Source organism: Protobothrops mucrosquamatus, unplaced genomic scaffold, assembly GCF_001527695.2.
Source record: "Protobothrops mucrosquamatus isolate PMUCROS unplaced genomic scaffold, P.Mucros_1.0 scaffold2764, whole genome shotgun sequence".
Classification (NCBI taxonomy): Eukaryota; Metazoa; Chordata; class Lepidosauria; order Squamata; family Viperidae; genus Protobothrops; species Protobothrops mucrosquamatus.
In genome coordinates, this window is record NW_015388803.1 from 83,914 (window position 1) to 96,505 (window position 12,592).

The window sequence follows — 12,592 nt, forward strand, 5'->3', positions numbered from 1 at the left end:
AAAATATTTTGAAATCCCTTGCAGCAAAACTGATAGCTAACAATAGCAGAGTGATAGAATTAGAACCAGCAACCCCTCTCACCCAAAAAATCGAACACAGGACATAGCCATCAGCCACAGTCCCAGGGAAGCAGAACATGACCTTTAGGACATAATAGGATTAACCCACCACCGTCAGAATACCAAAAAGGCACAAAGAACCTCAGGTCAAAGTTCATGCTACAGGAACAAGTCCAAACACAAAAGCCCAAAAAGGTATAAAAATCCACTATTCCCAGCTCCATGTGGTCAGCTGCCCTACAGCCATATTTCTGTATGGTTCTGCAACTCAATAAAGAACCTTCTTTCTAAACAGCCTCCATTTTGTTTATTCCCAGCTTGGACTGGACCCTGATGAAGATTTTTCTTTCAATAATACGCAGCCAAGGAATGTTTCATTTTCTTATGCAACATGATCAGAAATACATTTTCCTCTTTCCTTCATCTGTATTTCTGCATTCTTTTAATGCCCTTCCCTCTATTGCCCAAAATGTGCATTTTGATTCTGAGGGACATACTTCTGAAACTTTAGCCCCCTGTCTAATTTAGTTGTGCAGTGTGGAAGTACTGCCCTTTGGCTGGGTAATAGTCCTGCAATTCAAAGCACATTTCTCCTCATAATTAAACACTATGCTATATTTTAAAAAGCATGTATGCATAGTTCAAATTAATTTTGTAAAAATGGAGAAAAATTCTGTAAATAAATACACAAGCAATTTTGACATGTAAGAATTTTGCTCATACTGAAGGACTGTGGTTCTGCTTACGAAATGTTCAAATTAAGATATTTTTACAATACAATGTAAGGTAGCAGAAGATCAGTAGTGATAGAAATGGAAGAGTGGCTTTTGACTTGCATTGCATTGGATCTGCTAAGAAATTAGCTAAGCCAGTTCTGCCAACTCTTAATTAAACTCCATTCCACACACTCCTCCCTGATCCCAGCTCCTGATACTGCCAGGAGATTTATTTTTTTTCTGCAAAAACTTTTCCACAATTCTTGTCACATAAAGTAGTCGTTTGAGACACAGGGAGCTGAGAAGTGAAGTGTAAACCCAAAATGACTCTTCTGTCTGAATTTTCATCTATATCAGTAACAAAGTTACATCTCTAGTGAGCCTCAGAAGCCTGTGAAATTTTTATCCCATTTAAGATACATAACTATTTGGCAGCACCTCTAAGTACAAATTTGCAGATACTTACTTTCTTAATGTCACATTCATCCAAATGATTCTGTATAAATTGAACACTGGCTGTGAAGTCAGCAGAATTGAATTCATAGGGAATATTCCAGCCCAAAGGACCAAATTTTCGCCTTTCCTTAGTATAGAAAATATATAACAAGTAGGAATTTATTTAGTTTTATGAATGTATACATATTTTGCTTTTTCATTAATAATAATTTGTTTAGCAACATCCAATGTCCATGTTAGAGCAATATCATTATTAATCTTTCTCAGTATATAGCTCTGATAGATTTTGATTTTTTTCATGACCAGCACAATCTTTTGTTTTAAAAAAATGCAAATTCCATTACTGACATTCACATTAATATAACAAACTATTTATTATATAGACGTAAATTTTCTTTCTGTGAAAAGCTTATGTAGCATAATATATGTATATACAAATGGAAATAATCCAAAATTCAGTGTACTGTGATAAGTGAACATGGCATATCTTCCCAAATTCTATTCATACAATAAGACAAAGGGTTTTAGTCTTTTTAATTTATATTTTTTCTACAAAAGATATAAGAAATAATAGTATTACTATTACAATATTATTTAAGTGTTGTGCTTGGTTAAAATATAAATGAGGAACAGGGAAATAATAGGGCTACCAATACAGCTAGATATAATAACATTTTTAAGCTGTCACCAGACTTTTGGAAATGAAGGATGAGTTTGCAACATATGGCCTTCATGTGGTGTGAGGCATACAAAGCTTGTAGGCCTCAATGAGTTACCAGGATGATTTATTATGGAAAGATTCTATTAGGCACAAAATGTGCTCTCTGTCTGTAATACCTGGACAGTAGAGTGCAAGAAGGCAACGGTATAAAGAAGAGGTTTCCACATAGGCATATTGCTGACATCAAGCAAGTCTTGATTTATCCCAGAAAACGTTCTCTTCAAACCAGCTCGTACACCTTGTGGAGGTTCATTGGTGAATTTTATTGAAGTCTGGCATAACACGAAAAAAGGGTTTATTATTTCTGATTCCAAAGGAGTCATGCCACACGGTTTTGAAAAATGAAGGTCAGGGCACATCATTTAGAAAATGATGCTGTTTCATCAAGTCCACAAATACAACAAAATGTAGTGGTTAGAATGTTTACCATAGCAACTGCAAGGACACAAAAAGAGCAAATGAGGACATGTTCGGGATAGGCATCACACAGATGCTGTGACTTACACACCTGCCTCAGGCATTGGGGCATAGTATGTAATGGCAGCATTTGCATGATGACATCATGGTGTGCGTTTCAAGTAATATTAGCTGTTTTTGCAGTTTACTGCAAATGCTACTGTGACTGTGTTTATTGAGCATTTGAATGAAGGAAATGTGATCAAAATTAAAAGCACATATACTTTATATGTTTCTGCATTGTCGTACAGGGCTATAGCACACAAATATTGTTAAGATAATCCACCTGCCACTTTTGTTTTCAAAAGAGTATATAGACCTTACTCATAGATTGAGAGGAAACACTTGATCATGGAAGTCCCCTTTCCCCACAAGTCTTGTTAGAGAGTTGGATGACATCCCGCCACACAGCACTGGTATGAAAATGGGTGGCCACAGGAACAATGGGGAATCAGTAATCATCACCTCCTCTCCCCTTTCCATGAATAGCAACTTCGGCTAGACACCCAGCTTTGATTCAGATCAGAATGCTTTAATCCATGTTGCCTATATTCATGTTCATCTCTTTAATTATCTAATACCTCTTATCATGAATACACAAACTACTCTGTTGCTAGTTCAAAACAGCAATGATCTGCACTGAGTGAGTAGCCAAAAGCACCAGACACTTCAGAGCTATTGAGTGTAAATTGCTGTTGAATGTATCACACATCTGGTTGGCATATAACATCCCCCATAAAGGAGTAGAAAACAATTTGCTTTTTGGACCAGTCTAAATGCAAACTAGCTCAAATGTCTTAAATGTTTAGATTTTACAGTTCCAAAGAAGGTAGTATTTTAGTTGATTTTTTAAATCAATAAACACTCCCATTTTCATTAGATTTAACTAACCTGCAGCAAAGTGATTGGAAATCTATCATGTGGTTCAGTGGTTATCCAAACTCTGAAGGTCTCATCGGGAATATCAGCAGTCATCATTGTTTCCAAAAGTTCTTCCATAAATTCTAGACCTAGATGACAATTCTGAAGTAACACCCAGCCACCCTGTTCCCAAAACAGTTGATTAAACTATTTGTCTGAGCATATTGCTATTGATTAATAACACTATATGAAGACTTTTCTAATGGAAATTTATCCTTCATATACCATACATACTTTATCCTCCAATATTTGTTTGTTAACACTATCAAAAACAAGTATGGGTTTGCATACAGATGAAAGGAGTAGATTCCAAATGTAAATAAAGTAGCAGTGCCATCTTGTGGTAGTTATAACAATCACAATAGGACAGCTATTGTCAATTGGGAGTAATGATAATTTTGGGGGGTAATTACCAATGTAATAAATTTTAATTTTTGAAATCTGGGCATAATTATTGAGCTATTTAGTTGAATGAGAGTTATTCTACAATCAGTAAGCAAAGGACTGTAGCCTTTTTTCAAATACAAAACATTTTTGTTGGGGGGAAAAAATTAAAACCCAACTAAAAAAAACATTGCATGTTACCTGTACCATTGACATCTGAATTAGTTTGCGTGCATGAACTTCTTGCCCCTGACCCATAGATATAGCTCTGTTTTCTACAATAAATAACACAATACAATGCTAATAAATTAAAATATTTCTGTTTTTGCAATTGCAATCAATTTTGAAAAGAGTAAGATGAGTTATTTTTATTAATTCTTTTTTTTCAATTATAGATTTGATGTAGTCATTATTGAAGAACACCTGATATCTTTTATTTATCTCAGTTGTAGGGTTATTGCTTTGTTCTATATTATTACTGAATATTTATTTTATCTTTGCTTGTGCTAGTCCCACATTACCTTTAAAGCATGATAGCTTTCTGTTGCATTACTTATTTAATTAAAAGTATGAAAATGAGTGGAAAATGAAATAAAGTAGAATATAGAGCCTGCAGGCCTTGAGGGAGCTGCCCACAGAGACTTGAGTGTTTGGAGGCACCATATTAAGGAGCTGGGCTTTATTTAGTGGAAGAAACTATTACAAAAGGTAGGATTCCTAAGAGATTCACCTGAAAAGTTACTGCAAAGGCAGATTTAGTGTAGCAATTTTCTAAAATTCTTGTTTTGAAAAGTAACATAAACATATACCCAGTTTAAGTTTTCTAGCCAATGCATCAATTTGGTTTGTTGGGTCAGATCCCATAGACAAGAAGCAAATGAGAGGTGTCCTTCTATCACTTTCTTCCCATGTTTTCTCTAAATTTAAGATGACAGGTTCTGTATACTTCTCACTCAAGGAATCTCCGATATACTTTCGGGCCTGAGAAAGTGTGCGATCTGGGCACCAAGACCTACAAAAAAAATATTCCTAAGTTAGTGTTATATCATCTATTCATAATTATTTCAATGCTTTAAACATAACTTTTTAGAAAATGTGTATCTTCCAGTGCCAATATACATCACTTCCTGAAAAGAACTAAGAACATATAAAAAAGTAATGCAAAATTAGTTGTGATATTTACCTGATAAGCAATAATTTGCGACAGGTATCTAGTGAATCACTATATCCATCCGGAATAGTTTCTTCCTCGGGAGCATCTTTATCAAACCAATTTTTCCATCCTTTCTCATTACGGGATATCTAATGAAGGACCAGAGGTAACCGTTAATCTTATTTTTCCTTTAAAGAATGGACAAGAAGTCTCCACTTCATTGAAGTCTTTGAATTCAGGAAAGATTAGTTCATATCACATTTGAAAATATGATAGCATTTATCGTGATTTCTGCATCCACCTGTTAAGGCATGGAAAAAATATCCGCACTTAAAATGCAGAACAATATAATGCCCTGGCATGAATGGCCATGTCACAAGTGGTCATAAAAGACAATAGGATTATTTGCTAATGCTAAAAGAAGTAAAAAATAATTAAGGCTATAATCATACCTGATTCATAATTTCTGAAAACTGTGGTAGTTTGCTCAGTTCTACTAGATTGAGCCATGTCATATCTAGAATCCAGCGGAACGGTTTGGGAGGACAAGCTTTTAGATCCAGCGCAGCACCCCCTGGATGAAAAACATTAATAGTTATTGAAAATGGCCCCTATACATTAACAAATAACTATATCAAGCCTTAAGATTTCATATTATTATGAAATACATATATGTTATGCGTATTACAGGTCTGAACAATAACAAAAATCAGCAATTTTTATCCCAAGTATCACATTGTTCCATGCATAGTTTTTTTTCAGATTATCTCTATTTGAGACAGAGAGTAATGTTGCAATCTAAAGAACATTCACCAGCAGCTAGCCCACTATGCCTGATGGGGTGGACTTCTGAATAAAAATGTTTAGGACTGCACAGAGCAGTGAAATTCTAAGCAAACATCTTAGCTAGTTGAACTCCTGTCGAACTTAGCAGGACTGAGTGCTAAATAAAGAGGTTCATGATCAACTTGCATTGATCTCCAATTCACATTGGTTCTAGCATGGGATGTGTCTAATTGTCCTACTTCAATTAGAAAGTGAAAGTAAGATTATTATTAATTTTATTTTGTTTGTTTGTATCCTGACTTTATTATTTTTACAAATAACTCAAGGCAGCAAACATATCCAACACACCTTCCTTCTCCTATTTTCCGCACAAAAACAACCCTGTCAGAGAGAGAAGAAATTATTGCTGTGAGTATCTTGCAAAATGAGAAGTTTGGAGCAGGTTGAGATGTGATTTTTTTTTCCTGGATCAACTTCTCATTGAAAGGCAAAAGCATAGCAAGAAATAGTTCTAGTTCCATAATACTCAAAATCACCCAGCTGGCTTTCATGGCTTAAGGTGGAACTTAAACCACAGTCTCTCAATTTTTAGTCTAGGACCTTAACCACCAGACCAAAGTGGCTCTCATAATGTCAGCCTCCTCATTGGGGAACTGAACCCTGGTCTCCCGTGTGATGGGTGATACTTAAACACTACTATCTAGGAATGTACTGTGTACATACCCAGCAGATTATTTTCTCTGAGAATATTTAATGTTATATGAACCATAGAAAAATGCTAAAAAAAATAGTAAGGAAAATAAAGATTAGTAAAGGAAAAGCAATTTAGCAAAATCCAGTTTAAAACAAGACTTGTAGAAGAAAATATTTATAGTTCAGGGCTAAATGGTACGGTTTAAGTTTGGAGGTTTTCTTGCAGACGTTTCTGCAAGTGCTGGTGAAGTTACCTAGTTTGGTAATGCAACATCTGAAGCAAGACTATTTGCTATATGTCTTCACATTTCCCATTTCTGTAAAAAAAAAAAACTTTGCTTCCACTATATCCAAACCACTCTTGTAAACTTTTTAACCTCTCTCTTTCCAAAGTACTCATCAGCTCCAATGAATCACAACCTTTTTTGGTCTTTTCCTTCCTCTTGACCTATTTATTCTTCATACTGTATATTTTGCAAGTTGATCCCCATTCATTGTTGTTATTTTATTAAACCATCTCCATATATTTTGTTCCTGCTCGCTCACTTTCAGATTCAATACATACTCACTCAGCAGCTGTTGAGTCTTGGTCTTATTTTCTCCTGTTTTCTTACACACAGTTCTGAAATACCCCATTCTACTTTGATGTTTCTACTGACATCCCCAATTCACACTTCCATATAATACAATAGACAGAATCAGGCTCTTATACAATACCATTTCCCCCCTTAATATTAATTCCTCACAATGGACAGCATACTACTCATTAGCTTTTATCAGCATTTACACATCTTAATATTTCTCCACCTTGAATAATCAAGATTCAAATACTTGTTTAACGTTTTTCACTATTTATGTATTAAATCATCACTCCTATTTACTCTCAGTACAACTAGCTTTGTTTTCTTGATATATCAATTTTCAGATCCATTCTTTTTTGTAGTCTAATCATTGCTGCAAAATAAATTCTCAAGTAATCAGACATTATTACCTGTACACATAGGTACATATACTTTCACATTGCCAGCCAACACATCTTTAATGCCACAAGTATTTTAATATATTTATTTATACCAGCATGCAACCAACAAGACATTGCCCATCTTTGTTTTATCCATGCTGTATCATTTGCAAGCATTCCATATCCCCCACACATTTTTTACTCTTTAGCATCATATACTTATCAAATTCAGCATTTAAACTTTCAAATCTATATTCATGTAAAACACATTATAATTCATTGATCAGACGTTTTCTCTAAATCAACAACGTTTCTCATGTTTTTCAATGATTTGATGAAGAGCAAAACCTTGCTCTGTGCAGTCCCTGCCAGGCATAAAGCCATCCTACAGATGTTGCTCATTGTCATCTCTTGTAACCTGTCAATCAAAATATTATCAAATACCTTCCCAGGTACAGCTGAGAAACCAATCCATCAGCCTTCCTTGTTACCTTTCTTTTTGTCTACAGGGACAATTACAGCATTCTTCAAACTGTGCAAACTTCTCATACAAGTTAAATAAGGTGCACAGCTACTCCTTAGGCAAACTGTGCCCTTATTTAGTATTTCTCTATTTACACTATCTAAAACTGCAGACTACCATTCTCACAACATTGCATATTAAACATTCATAGCAGTCATGCCAATTCCATTCTTTGGTATCTCATCATCATTCCCATAAAACTCTCAAATACTCCTTTCGGCATTCTCTCTCTTCTTTATTGGAATTTCATTCCATTCATTTAATCACTTTAATTTTTAATTCCACTCACTTTGAGGGAGGCTCTTTAAGCTCTGTTCACCCATTTTCGAAACAATTTTTACATTCATCGAGTCACTTTGCATTTTCTCTGCCTCTTTTAATCTTGTTCTTTTGAGTAAACACTTTGTAATTCTATTTTTGTTATACAGACATACAATATCTTTCTCTCATAATTTTTTGCAGCAACCATTCTCTTGCACAAATTTATACTTATCAATAATCTTGTTATAAATCTACTAAGTGTCCTTTTTAATAATTTCCACTAGAATAAATCCAAACTCTTCTAGGGCAATCTGTAAGATGTCTTTCCCATTCTGTTTCATGCAGTTTCCACATCTTGTTTTCTTAGCACGTTTCCATTATTCTTTTGGGAGAGTGTTTTTTTCCTCAATACATTTTCATGCTAAACCTATATTTTCTCCTTTTTCATTCATTCTCCTTTTGTTCTAATTTACATTCTTTTTTTCCTTATGTCCACTTTTTCCTGAACATCCACTTTTGTGGTCCCTCCCATATTCAGAACTTCACATCACCCTTGTATCCTTCATCAATTTTCCCTATATTTCATAAGAAAGAAAGAAATCACGTGGTTAATTTATTCATTATCCATAAGCCATTTGAACTGATGTATGATTAAACTATGCATTTGAGAAGAATTTGGCTGGCAAACTTAGGAAACCAGAACCATTTGGGAATCTGGAAAGATCTTTATAACTAGTAGGGCAGAATAATAGAATACTGAAAGTCTGACAAGGCTATTCTTTAGCTTAATTTATACCTGGCATATTTAAGGGAGGAGTTAATCTGAATCTCCTTGTCACACCTGCTCTCCCCCCTTGACACAAGGACCTTTTCTGTAACAGCCCTGTTTCCTCCTGTAACAATATAGCTCTTATCTCTGTATTCTTAGGGTATTTCCAATATTCCATGATACAAACTGACTCTTTGAAGGAAACACTCAACAAACAATTACCATTCTCTTTCATTCTCAGGTTTCCAAATTGCTAAATCACTTCTTGTGACTGTGTGCGCATGTCTGCTTCTCATCCAGCATTCATGTCATCTAATTTTAACCTTGATTCACTTTGATAAGATTGTCCAATCTGTTCCAAAAATCATTGCTGTGTTCACATGTATTCACAATAACCTGAGTGGTATTTCTGGTTTTTCTACTTCAATACTCATTCTGTGAGAAAAATGTGTAATTTTCTTGTTTCATAGCATTATAATTACTGCATATGAATGAATGGATGAATGAATGAATGAAACTAAGTTCGTACTCTTTGTATCTATGGTGATATATTATACAAAGTTTGCATTTTTCTATGATGAACACATATACTTTTATGAATAGTTTTTTTGGCTATGATTACTACAAAGCTTTGTTTATTCAATCCTGTGGCTTTAGGTGTTACCTTTAATGAGTGCCTGGAATTCCTTTGGTTTGACCTGGCTCCTCTGAAGATCGATTTTTAATGTCAAAAGCAAGGTGAAAAGAAACTTGTGATTTTCATAGAGGCCTCTAACAGAATAGGTGAAAGTTTCATATGTCAAGTACTCAATAATATTTGTGATCCTTTTCTGTGGAATAGGAGTCTTGTCAGATCTAAGGTGCCAAAACAAAGCAAGCAAATTGACTAAGTCACAACAAATACTGGAGCATATGCAGAAAAACATCACTGCATATAATAATATTGTGTTCCTACCTAGCCATGGATTGATCAAACAGTTTTAAAAACTGGGCAAGGGAAGTCTGATACATTGTATTAACCATGCTCATTTCAGTGATCAGAAAATAAAGAATGCTCCCTCGTGTAGCAGCAGGACGGTATTCCTCTTGTGCAGTGTTAATTTTTTTCTCAGTTTCTCCTGCAACTTCTAGTTTTTCAGATACCTCTGTAGCTGTTTGTTTAGTGGTTCTCAAAACACCGATCAGTGATTCATCATCCACCAAAGAACCTAAAGAGTACCAAAGTAAAATAAAGTTTTACAATATTTGGAATAGATTTTTCACTTTCAGGGGGACCATGAAAAAGGCTAATAGAAAACAGAGGGACTGACAACCCAGAGTCATAAGCAGTGGTGGGATTCTAATATGTGAGCAACCAGTTCTCTGTGTGGAAGTCCATTCTGGGCCTGGGCAACAAAAAATTAGCTACCGGTTCTGCCAAACTGGTGCGAACTGGCTGAATCCCACCACTGGTCATAAGCCTTCTGTCAGATGCTCAGAATCATGCATTTGAGATGGGCAGCTATGTAATTCAAAGTAATAATAAATGAAATGAATAATAAAGTACCTTAAAATCTACGTACATAAAAGATGGCTCTACTTTATAGATAATTATAAATTTTAGAGCAATGGATTTTAGAAGACAATGAAGGATAACAATTCTTCAGCCCTAATAAGGATCCATTGCTCAGTTTGCCTTAATGTCTCAGTATAATTATGATCAAATTAATTCATGATAGTTTAGACAGCTATTGCCAGTTAGATGGGGTGCTAGAACAATTAATTGTGGTATCATATCATCCCAATTGCTGATTTAAGACAACTGAATCTATTTATTTGGTATTGTTCTAGGGTGGCTTGTTAACAGCAGGAGAAACTACACCCACTGTTTTATCTGCAGGGAACCAAAGGTTCCTTGCCTTAAAATCTATTATTTTCAAATATAGTAGAACATTTCTGAGGGACATTCTAGATTCAAATTAATAGTCCAATAAGTTTCTAAATTAGAGCTGTATCTTTTATTATGATGCACTGGAAAATTTGTCTACATTATTTATGTAACAGTGAGATAAACATAAATACAATAATACCTTTAGTTGTAGTTAATTTATAAAGGAGATTATCTTCTAGTTCTTTCATTTTCCGCTTATTATAAGTTACATCCTCCATGAGTTTAATTCTTTCGGCTTCTAGTTCCTATATTAAATATCACAACACAGACTTGTTTACTTCTTCAGTTTTGCATTAAAAAAGATAAGGATGAAGGTTTAAAAACTGATTTATTGCTTGTCTTCTTAGGAAAGTATTTTTGTATGTTTCAGGACATATTGGATTTTGGTAATCTTTTTAATCATAGGAACATTAGATACAAGGAATCAGCAGTTAAATGTGCCATGGTATAAATGGTTTTGACAGATCTCACGAACTTATTTCTATAGAAATCCATGGTCATCTTCTTTTCCTACATTCGTATGAAACTGTAGCTGCCTTCAACATAATCTATCTTCAAGTTTCACTTTTTCCATGTTTAACTTTCTAAGGAATTGCTGCAATAATGTTCACTATTTTAAAAACTAAATAATTATGCATACAATTTTTAAACCCACTTATACTTGGAGACCCTCCTCTACATCCTAGTCCACAAAGGAGAAAACCATTCAGATACTTTATGTTTTACAAATTGTGTATTGCAGAAGTGGAAAATGGGTGCGCTTCACTCTTCCTATACAGTTCTTTCCTTAAGCAACTTTTCCAATCTAATCTGAAAATAGGACGTCCTTAGGAAAATAGTTTTGAATGAACTACAAATGCAAAAATGGAGGGCAAGGGTTAATTTTCTTTCTACTGCTGTTTTTCTTATGCAAATGCTTTCATCTACCCTGTTTCTTTCATTGCTGCATTGTGCAATATCAAAAACCACAACAGAATTCATGTTGTTGCTTGATAGTGAAATGTGGCATATGAATTTAATAACTACATTTAAAAATAAAAATAAAAATATAATGCACTTGTTGCTGAACACGTAGCTTTGTCCAGATGATACACAAAAACATAATCCTTATTTACAATTATTTTATGTTTACATATTTTATATATTTCCTTTATATTATGTGAATACACATGCAAGCCCTTCAAAATAAATATTTCCCCAGTTTAGAGTCACAGTCTGATGCCTTTGACTAAGCATAACAGGTAAAATCTAATGCAAATAATAATAATACTATTTGAAGGCACAGAAAAAAATAAAAATAGCAAACCAAAAATGAATTAATAGGCTCCAAAAATAACATAATAGAAGTATTAAACATTATCATATTAAAAATGTTTACATTCTTTTTAAAGAATAAACATTTAGAATGCAGTATTATCCATCCACTGGTCTTCTAATAAAAACAAGATAATAATAACTGAGCAAGAAGTGTGCTCTTCCATCACTGAAGCTTTGTTTGGGCTAGGAATACTTTTATTCCTGCTGTAGATATCACACAGATTTTGAACACATTCAATTTCTGGGATTAAGCCAGCTCTCTAAGACAGCCCACCAGGTTTCAAACAAAATCTTTTTTTCCCTTCCAAATCTTCCTATCATCTTAGCAATGATGACTTTTACTTGCAATATGTTCATTTGAGTAATTGCCAGTTAGGCTTTTCCTTAGCTGTTCTACACCTTTCCCTAGGAGAGAGTGCTTAAAAATACTCACTCCTGAGAATGCCTTCAAAGGTCCTTATGAAATAAGTTTGTTCCAAAGAGCT

The 12,592-nt window shown here is 34.3% G+C and overlaps 1 protein-coding gene across 1 annotated transcript in view; it reads right to left on the reverse strand.

Annotated features, from left to right (window-relative positions):
• Positions 1-12,592, reverse strand: part of LOC107296363 (dynein heavy chain 8, axonemal) — a gene marked incomplete at its 5' end in the record, with an annotated part of 66,822 nt that overhangs the window by 11,716 nt on the left and 42,514 nt on the right. The window contains 10 exons of the mRNA XM_015825710.1: positions 1,243-1,359; positions 2,070-2,225; positions 3,301-3,453; positions 3,916-3,989; positions 4,524-4,726; positions 4,898-5,016; positions 5,320-5,441; positions 9,525-9,715; positions 9,816-10,068; positions 10,930-11,035. Of these exons, the coding sequence (XP_015681196.1) occupies positions 1,243-1,359; positions 2,070-2,225; positions 3,301-3,453; positions 3,916-3,989; positions 4,524-4,726; positions 4,898-5,016; positions 5,320-5,441; positions 9,525-9,715; positions 9,816-10,068; positions 10,930-11,035 (1,494 nt within the window). The remainder of the gene's footprint in view (positions 1-1,242; positions 1,360-2,069; positions 2,226-3,300; positions 3,454-3,915; positions 3,990-4,523; positions 4,727-4,897; positions 5,017-5,319; positions 5,442-9,524; positions 9,716-9,815; positions 10,069-10,929; positions 11,036-12,592) is intronic.